The 15,810-nt window shown below is 39.4% G+C and overlaps 1 protein-coding gene across 1 annotated transcript in view; it reads right to left on the bottom strand.

Annotated features, from left to right (window-relative positions):
• LOC122103685 (uricase) overlaps positions 1-15,810 on the bottom strand; it is a 37,585-nt gene that overhangs the window by 17,145 nt on the left and 4,630 nt on the right. The window contains exons 2-4 of the mRNA XM_042674263.1: positions 6,262-6,480; positions 3,640-3,756; positions 3,465-3,543 (exon numbers count right to left, since the gene is read on the bottom strand). Of these exons, the coding sequence (XP_042530197.1) occupies positions 3,465-3,543; positions 3,640-3,756; positions 6,262-6,480 (415 nt within the window). The remainder of the gene's footprint in view (positions 1-3,464; positions 3,544-3,639; positions 3,757-6,261; positions 6,481-15,810) is intronic.

Below are 15,810 nucleotides of genomic sequence, written 5' to 3'. Positions count from 1 at the left end.
ACTACTGTGCAGAAGTGCCTTGCGAAACCCTTCAGAGGACTAAAGGAATCAGACTCTCTGAACACATGCCTGCTCATCAAATGTTTTGACCTTTCAACAATTAGGCATCTACTTGCCCAGGACAGGACTGAGTATTAGGCAGTTGCCAAAGCATTTGCATTCACTTCTCTCTCTCCTTTATGTATCCTATGTCTTTTTCCTGAAGTCTTTCCTTTCCAATTCCATGTGCAAAATATTTTGAATTGTTTACAAAATCCAGTTGGAAGGTCAGGTACCTGTGGTTCTTGTCTTTAATCCTAGCTGCTTAGGTTGCTGAGGTCTGGAGGATCAAAGTTTGAAGTTAGCCCTAGCTGCTTAGGAGGTTGAGGCCTGAAGGATCAAAGTTTGAAGCTAGCATGAGCAGAAAAAAAAAGTCCATGAAACTGCATCCCCAAAATGACAAAAACTTGTGCTGGAGATAAGGCTCAAGTAGTGGAGTATCAGCTGAGCAATACTCTTGAGCACAAGGTCCTGAGTTCAACAAAAACAAAAAAGAAAATTGGAACCGTTCCTCCTCCCTTCCTTGTAAAGTGTTTCAGACTACCTTGGGAAGTTAGATTTTTATACAACTTTGTTCACTCTGAACATCTTTACTCCCTTCCTTGTGGTCTTAACCATTCAAATTGCAATAAATCCCCTTAGAGGTCTGTCTCCTGTAATTTGTCTACTATGAATTCACTACTGCCATAGAAAGTTTATCTCTTTATCTATAGAAATTCTCAAAATTGAATTGTTGAGGGCTGCTGGAAAGGTGGCTCAGTGGTAGAAGGCTTGCCTCACATGTATGAGGCCGTGGTTTGATTCCTCAGCACCACATAAGCAGGAAAAAGTCGGAAGTGGTGCTGTGGCTCAAGTGGCAGAGTGCTAGCCTTGAGCTGAAGAGCTCAGGGACAGCGCCCAGGCCCAGAGTTTAGACCCCACTACCAACAACAACAAAAAAATCAAATTGTTGCATGAATAATATATGAATGAATGGCACAAGTTATTTCCATAAGTGCTTTTAATTGTAATCAGCTCTCTTGAAGTTTAATTCTAGCCTTTGCTGTTATTTTACATAATTAAAAGTAGAGTGAAGACTGTTCTGTGTCCCCCAAAATAGTTGAAAGCTACGCTGATCACATAGTAGCCACTAACCACATGTGGCTATTAGACACCGGAAATATGGCTAGAGTGACAGGCTGTGGTGTCAATATAAAATACACACAAGTTTTCAACAGCTTAAATTTTCAAAGACTGGAATATTCTATTAATGTTTAATTATATAACAAAATTTTGGATACATTAGGTTAAATGAAATATATTATTAAATTTTTCCCCTAATTTCCTTATTTTTTCAATGTGACTAGTAGAAAAATATTAAAGTGCATATGTAGCTTGGATTGTATTCCACTTGAGGCTAGCTCAGTTTCTTGTTTTATGAGAGTAGTTAATGTAGTTTAAATTAGAAAACACTGTCCTCCTAAGAAGTAAGAATTTAATTTTCCTTTCCTCCAAAGTTACATTCTGGAAGAGAGAAATAAAAAAGGAAAAAGAGGGAAAGAAGGAAGAAAGAAGTGTAGGAAGAAGGCAGGGAAGGGAGGGAGGGCAGGGAGGACAGGGAGGTAGGTAGAGAGGAGACAGAGAAAAGGAGGCAAAAGAAAATGATAGAAGGGGTGACATTGATCAATATGTATTATATACAGAAATAGACATGTTAAAGTGAAACCTCTTTTTACAAGATATAACAAAGAGAAAAATAATTTTTTAAAAAAAGAATGGAAGGGAAGGAGAGGAAAATAGGGGAAAAAAGGCAATTTTAACTAATATCTCAAAGAGTTTCATGTTTGAGGATTAGAAAAGTATTTCCAATCTGGGCATCAATGACTCACACTTGTAATCCTAGCTTCTGAGGAGGCCAAGATCTGAAGATCACTGTTCAGAAGTCAGTCCACACAGGAAAGTCTATGACAATCTTACCTCCAATTAATCACCGAAAAGCCAGAAGTGGAGCTGTGGCTCAAGTGATAGAGCATAAGGTCTAAGCACAAAATCTCAAGGACAGTGTTCAGGCTACTGGCTTGACCATAAACACACACACACACACACACACACACACTCACTCATTTCTAACTGAAAACATCAACTATTTATTCTCTTTTATACAGCAATAATTTGATAACTGTTAATCAAACACTGGTAAGGTCCTGCCTATGTCTAGATACAGATAGTTAAAAACATTAATTGATGGCTGGTATATTTGTGCTTTCTAAGAGGGCTTTATCAAATAAAACTCAGAATGCAAAGTGACCTTCTATATTACTGGCCTGTAATATTTCTGATGGCATCTGCCATCTCAAGGTCATACTGAAGAGGGCTAAAGAAAAAAGGAAAAGGAAGAGAAATAAAGGCATATAGAAGAAGGAGGGAGAAAGAAAGGAAAATAGAAAAGGAAAAAGCAAGCCGGGTGCCAGCGGCTCATGCCTGTAATCCTAGCTACTCAGGAGGCTGAGATCTGAGGATCTCGGTTCAAAGCCAGCCTGGACAGGAAAGACCGTGAGACTCTTATCTCCAATAAACCACTAGAAAACTGGATGTAGTGCTGTGGCTCAAGTGGTAGAGCGCCCGCCTTGAGATGAAGAACTGAGGGATAGCGCCCAAGCCCAGCGTTCAGGCCCCATGACTGACCAAAAAAAAAAAAAGAAAAGGAAAGGAAAAAGCAAAGAGCTCAGAGTCAATATTCTCAAAGTCAATATTACAGCTTATTTTGTTTTTATTGAATTAAAGAGATTTCTTCCATCTTTGACTTCTTTAAAAAGTCTCTGGTCTAAGTCTTAGTGATGTCTAGAACTGTGTTCTGACGACCTCAACAAATTAGTAGAATACAAGCTTTGGAATTTTAACATTTGCTCACTTTAATGATCAGTACTGATATAGTCTATAGTATAGTAATGTTACATGATTAATTTTTAAATGACTTGTAAATAGAATTATGTAACTATCCTTTGCATTTAAAATGAGTTCATTTTCTTGAAGTTATAGTGCTATTAATGATTTAGTTAACATGCAAACAAAATGTTGGGAAAATTTGATTGTTATTTAGTAAGCTTTTCCTATAAAATATTATAATTATAGCATGATATGGTAAAGAATAACACCCAATATTGGTCAGAAATGTGTATTCTTTTCATCTGGGGCCCCACTTAAACCCTCACTTCTGCCTCACTCCTACTTAATGTCTATAGTTGGCTCCAAGATGAAATTTTATTTTATGGAAACAGGTAATTCTTTAATGTAATCGACTGTCAATGGTTCATTCCTGTCTCAGATTTAAAAGTCTTAAAAATGCCTTTGTTTTTTCCCACAGCAATGTTTAGGAGAGGTATGGGTGGGGGAGGGGTCCCCTGAAATCACTCTTGCAGAATCAAAACATGAAAAGTAATTCTTACCATTCCTCATCTGTTCAACCTCGCAGAAGTGGGTTCCAGTGGGCGTGTGAATAAATGCGTGGACATGCTTGACACCATTCTGAAAGTCAAGGGGGACATTGTTTTCCAGTCAAATTTCAGCATTACCACAGCACCCATTTCTTTAATTCAACTGGGAACATCGATGAGAAATAACCTTCTCAAAACGCCTCCACGGGACTTCTTCCACATAGACATGAGCTCGAATGACATGGTTAAAAGAAGAAAGAAAATGCTCACAAATGTTCACAGCAAAGTTTTCTATGCATTTTATCTGTAACAAGAAACAAAATATTAGTGATCAGAGATATTTGCTTTCCCTATTTGAAGGGATTCTTTGTTTCTTGTTATTTTATTTTATTTTTTTGTTGGTGGTAGTTTTGACACAAGTTCTCTCTGTGCAGTCTAGACTGGTTGCAAACCTGTGATCTTCTTTCAGAAACTGGGATTATTGGTGTGTGCCACCACCACCAGTTCAAAGTTAAGTTTTAAAGCCTAAGGGAACTCTCTTTCCTGAGCAGTAGCTCTTCAGAATGAGAGGAGAGCTGAATTAGAATGAATCTCAGGCACCATATGAGTCTTTATCCCAATTTTGTACTAAATGTCCCAAGTACAGTCCCTTGGTGACCATTACCAGGTGAGACTCTACCCAACTTTGAAAAGCACCCTTGAATAGTAGAAAACTTACCAGAAGAAGCAAAAATCAACCTTCAGTTCTTTTCCAGGTGAGCTTAGTCAACGACAGATTACTGAAAAACACTCTAGGCTCTGTGAGATTTGTGAATGGTTCCCAAGTTTCCCAAGAGAAATATATCAATGAAGGGTCGCTTCCCCTTCCTTGCCTTCCACGTGAGCCTGCTACTGACTCCTTCCAGCTCCCCATCTTCTCACAAATTCTCCATAGTAATTTCTAGGCAGTGTTTTATGGCCTTAGCACAATTTGTGACTTATAAATGATTTTGCCTAAAAATTTAGGTGGCTTATTTGTGCAGGTTTCCGAGCCTAGTTCTGGTTTATACCTGTTATTCCAGAATTAGTATGATAGGGTCTTATTTTGATCTCAGAAATGGCCTGGTTCCCATTTCAGATAGTCCTTTGCTGTTTTGATGAAAGTAGTTAGGACTACATTGTTAAGATCCAAAGGAATGACTGGGCTCTTTTTTCACTTTAGGACCCACTTGTGGGGTGAAGGTAGCCTGTATGTGTACAGGCTTTTGGGAAAAAAAGTTAGCTGTTGAGAATCAGATGGCATTCTGATTATTAAATTTAATTTTAAAAATTCCAAATTTGTGGCCTGGGAAGGTGGCTCAGTGGTAGAGCACTTGCCTTGCATGCCTGAGGCCCTGGGTTCGATTCCTCAGCACCACATAAGCAAAAGGAAAAAAGCTGGAAGAGGCGCTGTGGCTCAAGAGGTAGAGTGCTAGCCGTGAGCTGAAGAGCTGAGGGACAGTGCCCAGGCCCAGAGTTCAGGCCCCATGACCAGACCCCCCAACCCAAAAAAATTCTAAATTTGTGTCTACTGTATAGTAATTTTAAATGTCATAACCTTTACTTTTTAAACCATTAAGTCTCTGAGTTTTAACATAGCACCATTTTTTTTTTGCTAGAGCCAAATGTACATGGAATGTTTCAACTTTATGTATATTGTTCCTGTTCACATATATAATAAAAGCTCAGTTTTCCACAAAAAATAGCCTGGACAGGATAAGGAATTATATGGTTGCCCTATTAGAAATTAGTTTAAATTTGTTTTAATATCCATTTTTTCACTTTTCTTCAACCTCTCACACAGTACAAAAAATATAAGAAATTTTGATACCTGGTCCTCTTTCCTATCATAGTACAGGACTATTTGAAAATGTGTTTTTGTTTGTTTGTTTTTCTTTAAGACAGCAAATTTTTCCATAGCTCTATTTACTGTGTCATTCTGATTAACAAGAGAAAGGTTCAGAGCAGAAACAGGCCTTGCAGAAATTACCCTGCAATTATTTTATTTATTGATGTGTGATAAATGCAGATCTCATGCAAAGACGCAAACATATAACCTTTCCAGTCTGCATTTCTTGTTTTTTTAGACTTCTCAGAAATTGAGAAATTATCTTGAATTGCCCAGAAACCTGCAGGTGGCCCTGCACAGTTCCATGTACACTGAAAGACTCTAGAACCAGAGGTGCTAAAATACCTTGTGCCTTCAGGTCTGGGTCACTCTTGGAGAGGACAGCCAACCACTGCATACTGGTAGTAGTTGGTAATGGAACTGAGAAAGATAGAAGGTCATTCCAGTTTGGAAAAACAGATTTTGGTAATAAAAGGAAATGTCTTACACTCAAGATTTTCTTCTGTAGTAATAACGGAAAGAGAAATAGTAGAGCTTTTTTCGGGAGCTTAAAAGCTAAGGGATAGTGCATAGGCCTTGAGCTTAAGCCCCAATATTGGTTCAAATAAACAGAAAAAAAAACACATAACAGACATGTTACATTTTATTCTGAACATTTATTCTAAGACATTGATTTCCTATGGTCCTAATTTGAGATGACATGTTAATTTGTCCAATAGATTCTCTCCTAAAGTATTAAAGAGGAGGGAGTAAAGATATGAGGGTTTTTTTTAAGGCAAAAACAAACTTCTCAGTATGGCTAAGAATTTTAGAGTAGAAAGGAGATTTTTTAAATAGCGTAAATGTAAAATAGGCTAAAAGGAAATGAGAACTTAAAGATAGATAGTACCACCCCCATGTTACCTTATAGTGAATTCTGCAGCATCTAAGAATGATACATACCCCCTTGAACTTTGCCAAGACATGCACTGTGTTCTTGATGGTGTCTGTAGGGATGATGTCTGAGTTATCTCCATGCATATAATCTTTCTTGGACCTCAGAGTCAGTTGCACCGAAGTTGTCACCTCTTTAATGCTGTGATAATTTCCATCTCGTTGAATATGGAGAACTTTTACCATATCCTTCCCATAGCCAGTTCGTACAAACTCTACTTCATCATTCTACAAGGAGAACACAATTCTTTTTACTGAAGAAGATTAGATGAAGGAAGAAAGCCAACTGAAATTTCTATAGGCATTTCTTTGAAGAAGAATGGGAATTTACAAGCCAGGCATGGTGGCACACGTCTATAATCTCATTTACCAGTTCCTCTGAAGGGATTTTTTTTAAAGCTAGCTAACATCAGGTAGGTTGAAGATTGAAGAGGTTCAAGGCCAGCCCGGAGAAAAATTAGCAGGATCCTATCTCAAGAAAACAAGCCAAATGGTCCATGAATACTCCCAGATAAGTGGAAAGATGATGGTAGTAAAAGAATAGCTGGGAGTGAAGTGCTACATCCTACCTGAAAAACTAAAGCAAAAAGAACTGAGGGTGTGGCTGAAGTAGGCTGACGGCTTAGTGGGCACAGAGGTCTGAGTTCAAAATCTCAGGACCATACACAAATAAAGAATGGTAAAAAAGAAAAGTGAAAATATGATTTCCCTGAAGACACACAGGGAGGGTTTTCTTGAGAATAATTTAAAAAATAATAATAACAACAGAACTTCTGGGTAAATACTATGTTAATTTGCTTGGCTTTATTTAATCTTTGCTAATCTCATCCTTGTGACAGCTCTGGCACCACCATCCTCATTTTCCAAAAGGAGAAATCAAGGTGCCTGAAGTCAACTTGCTCCAGTTCCCATAGCCAGTCAAGGACAAGGTGAAGATAAGCTGTTGATTCCAAATTGTAGAATGGCTACTATGTAAACTACTTTTCTTCTATACAGTTCCCCGACTATATTAACTGGAAGTAATTGCTTGCTCTTTTTTTCCCTCTAGAGAGTGATAATGTGGAGAAAATGGCCTGAGATGAGCACTGCCTTGTCTATTTGCTGCTGGAAAGGGGAAGAGTAATCAGTGACAAGACCCAGATGACCTTTGGAAGTGCAGAGCCAGGGCCATCTGGCTAAGGAAAGAAAAGCTATGCTTTTCTCCAGAAGTTATCTAATAAAGCCTAGTGATTTATTCATGAGAATCTCTGTCTGAGGCTGGAGCCTTAGCCTAAGCATGTCCATTTATACTATTAGAATCTACAATACTTGTTGCTGGGCTTTACTGGTGTTTGAGAGGAGAGTCAGGAGAACAGAGGGCCTGAAAAACTTATCCTATTTGATATGGAAGTTGAGCATGAAAATGGTAATAAAAGCAGGTGTCAAAAATTAAAGTAAATCCAAACCAGCATGCAGTAAAAGTCTAAGTAGAGAGGCAGAGAACCTCACCTGCAAATAGTAGTTATTGTGTTCACATATACTAAGGGCTGCCTAAAAACAAAAGAAAAAAGTCTGCTTGTATATAAAATCCTCTGAGAAGAAATGCTATTGCCTTAATCAAAGTGGAGGCTGGGAGGCTGTCTCTAACCTAGATAAAACAAGTTACAGTTGATCATTTACCTCTGATCATATAAAATAATAGTGAAGTGAATTCCAGGAAATGGAAACAAGAAGCTTTGTTGCTATTTTTGTTTTTTCTTTCTCTTGTTTGTTTGTTTACCTGTCTTTGGGAAGGGTATGGGGTACAAAAAATGGTGAGACAAAGGGTGAACAAATGCAGCAGTGATATTCACTAGACACTATGTTGACAATAAAAAATTAAGAGATAGGGAAGGGATGATGCTGTTCAAATGGAAACGTACTCTTCAACTGACATACATAACTATATCCTCTCTGTACATCACCTTTACAATAACAACTAAAATGCATAAAACATACTTCAAAGTGTCTAAATTTTTCAGTAGGAGGCTGAGGGAAAACTTTTGAAAAGCTACTTCAGAAGCCTCCGATCCAACTTTTGTTACAGTAAAGACCCTTGCATACCCATTCTTTTTTTTTTTTTTTTTTTTTGGGTCCGGTCGTGGGGCCTGAACTCTGGGCCTGGGCGCTGTCCCTCAGCTCTTCAGCTCAAGGCTAACGCTCTACCACTTGAGCCACAGTGCCACTTCCGGCTTTTTTCTTTAGGTGGTGCTGAGGAATCGAACCCAGGGCCTCAGGCATGCAAGGCAAGCACTCTGCCACTGAGCCACCTTCCCAGCCCTGCATACCCATTCTTATTGCTTCACTATGTACCATAGACAAGTCATAGAAACAGCCCAGATGCCCTTCAGTGGACAAATTAATTTTATATAGTGAATTTTACTCATTTGACAGGAAGAATAATAGCACATCATTTGCAAAGAACTAAGTGGACCTGGAAAAAGTTATTTTAAATGAAGTCTAATTGTGCATAATAATCTAAGTCTGCATCTATCCACAAACATGCTAACTAAACTGTGGTCTATGCAGCAGAGGATTCCAGTGCTATAACTCCGTTGAATAACAAACTCACAGTTTAGCAAAATGAATATCAGAAAGTTGGGCTATGTGTTGTGGAGAGATGAGGTTAAGGAGAGGGAGGCTGATTAATGGAGAGAGATTCAAGGCACATATGTGGAAACGGAGCTAGGAAAATTGAGGGGATGGGTGGGGCTGGGAGAGATGGAGGAGAATGATGAAAGAGGTGACACTGATCAAGTTGCATTGTACTCACAAACCCCTGTGCACAACTACTTAAAGAAAATTCTAAGAAAAGAAAAGGGTAAACAAGAAACTGTGCAGAGTAGAGCTGAGGAATCCTTAGTAAGAAGTGCAGCATTTATGGGGAGAGAGACACTGTTATATGGTTGTAGTGGTTTGGGAATCAGTTCATACCCAAATTTTGTCTTACCACTTATAGTTTTGTGACTTGTGACAAGTGATTTAATATCTCTGAGCCTCTATCAGTACCAATGGAGGTAACCACCTTTACCTTGTAAGGCTGCTGGAATTAGAAAGGCCTGGTTTCACACCAAGTAGCAACAGTGACTAGTTCAGGCTTGGCTGTGGAAATGGCAGCAACACAGGTAGTAAAGGGAAAATGTAGTAAAGGGAAAATGATCAAGGATATCAGTTTGGGGAAGAGAGCACTATGGAGACAGCAGGAGGAAGTTTTGGCATGTCTGGGCCACAAGGGATTCTACCTGGGGCTGTGGCCCCTGAACTGCATGAACTAGGATCCAGGACCAAAGGTCCTGAGATCAAGCTTTATCATCTCCAGCAAACAACTGGATTCACTACATCATCCTCATCTTCCTCCTGCTCCTCAGCCCCATACCCTGTCAGTAAATATCCATGAGGCAATCATTTAGCTTCTGGAAGCAAGTGGTATCAGCATGGCAAAGAGAGCCAGCCTTCATGTGCCAACCCTCCTCACTCTCCAGCTTCATCCTGGTCAGTTTCTGCTTTAAAATCTGCTTCAAGTCTCTCAAGCTTAATTGTGGCTGCTTAGGTTCAGCATGCTTTCTCTGCCTGTAGGTCTTTGAATTTTCCAGGATTTTCTTTTTTCACTCTTTCTTTTCTTTGTCACCCAACCACCAACCTCTTCTAGTCATCTTTCAATCCTCCCATATCAGTTCCTCCAAGTCCTCTGCCCCAACCCTTCAAGTATAGAGTAGGTGGCCTTTTTATGTGCTCTCAACCTGCTTGTTATTGTTGTAGAATCTTTATCACATTGTACTGTCATTGCAGCCTCATGTGCCTGGTTAATTCGGAAGCAGTAAACTGAAGGCAGGAACAAGTTCTGTCTTGGTCACCATAGCAACCCCAGCACTCAGCACAGTGCCTGGAACATAAATAGGTGCTTGAGAAATGTGTCGTGAATGAGCGGATGGTAATACAAGCCACCCCCAGTTCTGTGTGGTGACACAGAATAGTCAATGAAAACATACAAAAGACTTCAATACAGGAAGAGCTGATTTAGCTTGGACTCCAAACAGGAACTTCTACTTCCTGGGAAAGTGAGGAATAAGAACTTATGCCTTCTACAAAGGAGGAGGCTACAATGCTTGATAAGAAATGTACTCATTTCTTGCCCATCTAATTGTAACCCTTCTGTACAGTATTTTCACAATAAAAAAAATAAATAAAAATTAAAAAAAAAGAACTTATGCCTTCTGATCATCACAACCTGAGGATTAGAGGCACATAATAGTAGATAGATGGATAGATAAATAGATAGATAGATAGATAGATAGATAGATAGATAGATAGATAGATAGATAGATAGATAGATAGATCATAATAGGCAATATATGTATATATGTAAAGACATATAATCACAACACTTGAGAGGTTTAATGCAGAAGGATTGAAAGGTCAAGGCTAGCCTAGTCTACATTGTGAGACTGTCTCAAAAGTAAACAAGCAAATCCCATGTACCTCTGAACAAAGCCTGAGTAATCCGTTTTACTGAAAAATGAATCGGAAGAAAATGAGCTTAGCCATCTGAGCCTGGAGCAAGGTAAAGCAAGATCAGAAAACCAGAGAATCTTTTGGCAGAACTTGACAGCAGATGATGGCCCCAATAAGAAATGATCCTGTTCTCCCCAAATTCTGTAGTTGGAGAAAGCAGAAGTCAGTGTCAGAACCCCATTGGTATAATGTAGACAATGGTGGGGGAATCTGTGCCCAAAAGACTTGTACCCTGGTTTGTCTCATCTGAAGTGTGGGCAGGTAGGTGAGAACATGGCTTTTGGATCTAAAGTCAGGCAGCCTAGGTAGAATCTTTCTCCTGCTACCCATGAGCTATGAATAGAGGTGCATTTTTCCTGCTATACAATGAGAGCAATTGCTTCTCAGTCTCTCAGGATGTATTTAAAAGACAGAGCATTTAGAAAAGCACGTGGTAAATTGTAAATGCTCAATAAATGCTACTTATAATTATCACTGATAAATAATCATTCTATGTCAAATTTTGCAGTACCTGATCAGCTTGATTACTGATACAGACAAATATTTACAGTATACTCCAAACCAGACAAGTAGGTAAAAACAAGAGGGTGCTCTCTGCAGGGCCTCCTTTTGATTTGTTTTGTTTTGTTTTGGTGGTACTGGAGTTTGAACTTGTTGAAGTACTGAGTCTTGCACTTTCTAGGCAGGAACTCTCTCACTAGCCCCTTCCCTTTCTGCTTCTGTTATTTTTTCAGTAGGTTTTCACATTCATGCCTAAGCCATGGTAGACTTTGATTCTCCTATATATACCTCCTAAAGAGGCTTATGCTACTCCACCCCGCTTTTATTGCTTGCTAGTAGTTTGCCTGAGTAGCTTCAAAATGCTATCCTCCTGATCTCTGCCTCCTGAGTAACTAAGATTACAGGCACAAGGCATTGTGCTTGGTTGATATAAACTACTTCTGCCAATCTACCCTTATTGGTCCATTTTAAATTGCCTAGTTTACATCATCCTTTGGTTGTTGCTCCTTAAACTTATATGGCTTGAAGAAACAAACATACAAGGAGGTTCAACTTCCTCATGTATGTCTCTGAGCATAATATCAGCAGGAATAAATATTTTCCTAGCTCTATGCACAAGAAAAAAACCCTTTGCTATATGTGATTTGAAATATAACAGGATGGAAAATGATTACTTCTCTGCAAGTAATGATGGAAAGAACTTGGAGATTCTCAATGATACTTACACATTTTCTCTTCTGCAATGAGATGGTGAGTGACCTCTTATTTCCAGGCAATTTGAAGGTGATTAGATTACCATGACAGGTCTAGGGATTGGTATCTGTCAGCTTCCAGAAGGCCCAAATGGATGTGGCTTAGGTGAAACTATGTACTCTATTAAGTGCCTAAACCTTTGTATATTTGTGGGAGACACAGTGGATTTTCCTGGGTAATGCACAGAGATTTCATTAGATCCCAGAGTGGTTTTGGGGGCCCAAATCATTAGGATCACATTACACAGTCTGACTTTGTAATGAGTCTGACCATGATCCATGAGACAGAACAAGGGAGATGACTTGATCATGCTTGGTGTGTGACCTCCTGGGTTCAGTGAAGCAATATTGCAGAAGTTAAAAATCTCTGGACCCTGGGGCTGGGAAGGTGGCTCAGTGGTAGAGCGCTTGCCTTGCATGCATGAGACGCTGGGTTCGATTCCTCAGCACCACATAAGCAAAAAGAAAAAAGCTGGAAGTGGCGCTGTGGCTCAAGTGGTAGAGCGCTAGCCTTGAGCTGAAGAGCTGAGGGACAGAGCCCAGGCCCAGAGTTTAGGCCCCACGACCAGACCCCCCCCCCAAAAAAATCTCTGGACCCAAGCATACTACCAGTACCACTGATAGCCTTATGGCTCTGCGTAAGTCACTTACTTTTTTTTATTCTTTCGTTTTTTGATCTATAAACGGGGATAATAGCAGAATCTATTTCCTATAATTGTGAGGCTGAAAGTAAGTGCTTACAATGGTGACTATAGCACACATAGTAAGTGTCTCTCAATGCCAGCTATCGTTGTTAACTGCCCTACTAATCTGACCAGAATTAGTGGTTGAAATATTAGGATATCAATTCTATCACTGTGTAGACAGACTTATTTATCTTCTTAATAAAGATGGCTTAGAATGCCATGCCCTATAGATACATACTGTGTTATGCTATTTGCATGCTACTGATAACACAATTATTCATCAATACAGGTCATATTTTGAATGAATCCCATCTGTTCTGACATACTAAAGATAAATCTTTACACAAAGCTAATACTCTTCCACTTAGGCACTGTGCTTTTGAGCACCTGTGCCTTTATCCATGCTTCCTTTCAAAATTAGCGTTCATATACAGATACTTACAAGTACCAGACACCCTTTCTCATTTCCTAGTTAGTCAAAAAGAAGTATGTTTCTTGAGTTACACAGGCAGAACTTGATTTCTAGTATGTCTGTGATCTTAACTTCTAATCAGTACCCCTCCTTTCTGCTTGGAATGCTCTATCTTCCTCTGCCTAACCTCCTCATAAAGCACAACTCTTGCTGCCTTTGAATTCCCATTGTCCTATAGTGGACAGGCAGTAGCCACTGGGGGCTCTTTCTTCATTCATTATGTTCATTTGTGGGCATGTCTTAATAGTTCCCAAATTGATGTCCTGGAATCCTCCCAGGTTTGGCATAAAGCACAAATCATCTTTATTTATATCCCTCATAGTGCTTGACAGTGCTTGGTCTATTGTTATAAATTATTTGTCCAAGATAGAGTTAAAAAGAAAAACATTGTTTTTAGCATTAGTCTCTTTTCAATAATGAATAGTAGCAGAAACAGTAATATTATGACACAATCTCCAACTACGTAAGCCTCTATTACACATTCTGATTCCAGCATTTCATACTTCAATCACTGAATTTCTTAGTTCTCCTGGCACAGGAAAATGAACAAATTCTACCTGCTCAGACACACTGAAAACAAATACATAATCTTTACATGAAACCAATTCTCTTCCACTTAGACACTGTGCTTTCTAGCTTCTTTGCCTTTATCTATGATTCCTTTCAATACAAGTATTCATGTATTGGTACACACAAGTTCAGGTTGTTTTCAGCGCCCTTTCTAGTTCTTATTTGTGTGTGTGTGTGTGTGTGTGTGTGTGTGTGTGTGTGTGTGTGTGTGTGTGTGTGTGTACGTCTCAGTGCTTGAATTCAGGGCCTGGATGCTGTCTCTGAGCTTTTATTTTGCTCAAGGTTATCATTCTACCTCTTGAGCCACAGTGCCACTTAAGGCTTTTTCTGTGATTAACTGGAATTTTCTGCCCCCGCTGGCTTCAATCCTCAGATCTCAGCCTCCCGAGTAACTAGGATTGCAAGCGTGAGCCACTAGTGCCCAACTCTTAAAATGTTCAATCTAGTATGTCCTCATTCAAGTATGTTTTAATTAGAGAAAAACTATTAGGAATGTCTGAAGCAAGATTAGGGGGAAATTTTTATAAATGTAAAGTAACTAGAGATTTCTCTGAAGTCTTAGAAGGGTTTCTATAAGGGTACTCTCTATCCGCCACAAGAGAGAATTTTTTTAAATGTAGCTATTTTGAAGCTGTCACACATATTTATATCACATCCATGTGATATAAATGTCACGATTCAGTCGCAGTGTTCTGGGATAGAGGGAAGAATTGTGCATGAAGACACCCTTTCTCTCTGTCTTTTCAATGTGCAAAGGAGGTTCTGCCAATAGTCAGTGTCTCTTTCACCTGGCTATTTCCTTGGGCATTTGTAAGCAAAAAGATTTCAGAGAAAAATGCTGAACTAATTTGAGAAAAATGAGCACTCATGTGAACAACCTTCATATCACTTGAGGATTTAAATAATAGATGAGAATGGTAAGAATAGTAATAGTAAGTAATCATCTTAAAGGCAGGTGGGCTTTTTGGAAGGGAGGTGCCTGGGATCTATTAAATGTTAGGTGTGCCCCCTTTTGGAACACATTGATATCCAGAAGAAAATGTCTAGTTGCTTTAACCTGTGAGTGGCTTATTGCTACCAAAGGGAATATGCATTACGTTCAAAGTTGACTCTAAAGAGAATTTGTCAAGCAGATGTTTCAACAGCAATATAAAAACTCATCTGCATAATTATGGTGGAAGGAAAGGGTAACCTGTTACCTAATGAAGACTCCAATTACAGGTGCTCAATTATTTCACTCTTCTGCCTGTTACCAAGGAAGAGAATCTCATCACTAAGTGCCAAAGTTCTAATATTCTTGTCAGGCTTTCCAAAGCATTAACAGTTTCAGGAACAAGACTTTCTAGAACTGAACCAAAAGCAAACAAAAAAAGAACAAACAAAAATAAAGAATTGGTGGAGGCTTCTGACTGTAGTTGCAAGATAATTTTATTGAATACACAAAACAGTTTCTGCTGGGCTTTGGAGGCTCATGCCTGCAATGATAGCTACTCAGAAGACTGATCTAAGGATAGCAGTTCAAAGCCAGCCCTGGCAGAAAAGTCCATTAGCTTCTTATCCCCAATTAACCACCAAAAAGCCAGAAATGGAGCTGTAGCTCAAGTGGTAGAGCACTAGCCTTGAGCAAAAACTCAGGGACAGTGCCAGGTCCTGAGTTCAAGCCCTAGGACTGGCGCGCGCACACACACACACACACACACACACACACACACACACAAAGATAGGTATTGATTTGATATATCGCAGGAAATTTACATATGTTATTTCCTCTAGTCCTTCACAAGAACCCTGTGAAAGGTATAATTATCCGAGGTTGTCAAAGGGAGACACTTGGGCCAGCCAACCATCCAAAGTAACAATCACAAGAGAAGAGAGGTAGAGTGAGAACTCAGCCCCAGTGCCTGTAGATGATGGGCTCTTACCCCTGTATCACAGTCCTTCTACCCACTTTGATCTGCTCAAGAAATGTCATTAGAGAGAGCAAGCACTGACCCCAAGAGGAATGAACAGGCCTTATTACTGACACTTGTGGACACCAACACTGCCT

This window comes from Dipodomys spectabilis, unplaced genomic scaffold, assembly GCF_019054845.1.
Source record: "Dipodomys spectabilis isolate Male_0828 unplaced genomic scaffold, ASM1905484v1 ptg000002l, whole genome shotgun sequence".
In the NCBI taxonomy this organism is placed as follows: domain Eukaryota; kingdom Metazoa; phylum Chordata; class Mammalia; order Rodentia; family Heteromyidae; genus Dipodomys; species Dipodomys spectabilis.
Note: the sequence above shows the minus strand (reverse complement) of the source record. Positions and strands in the feature narration are given on the sequence as shown.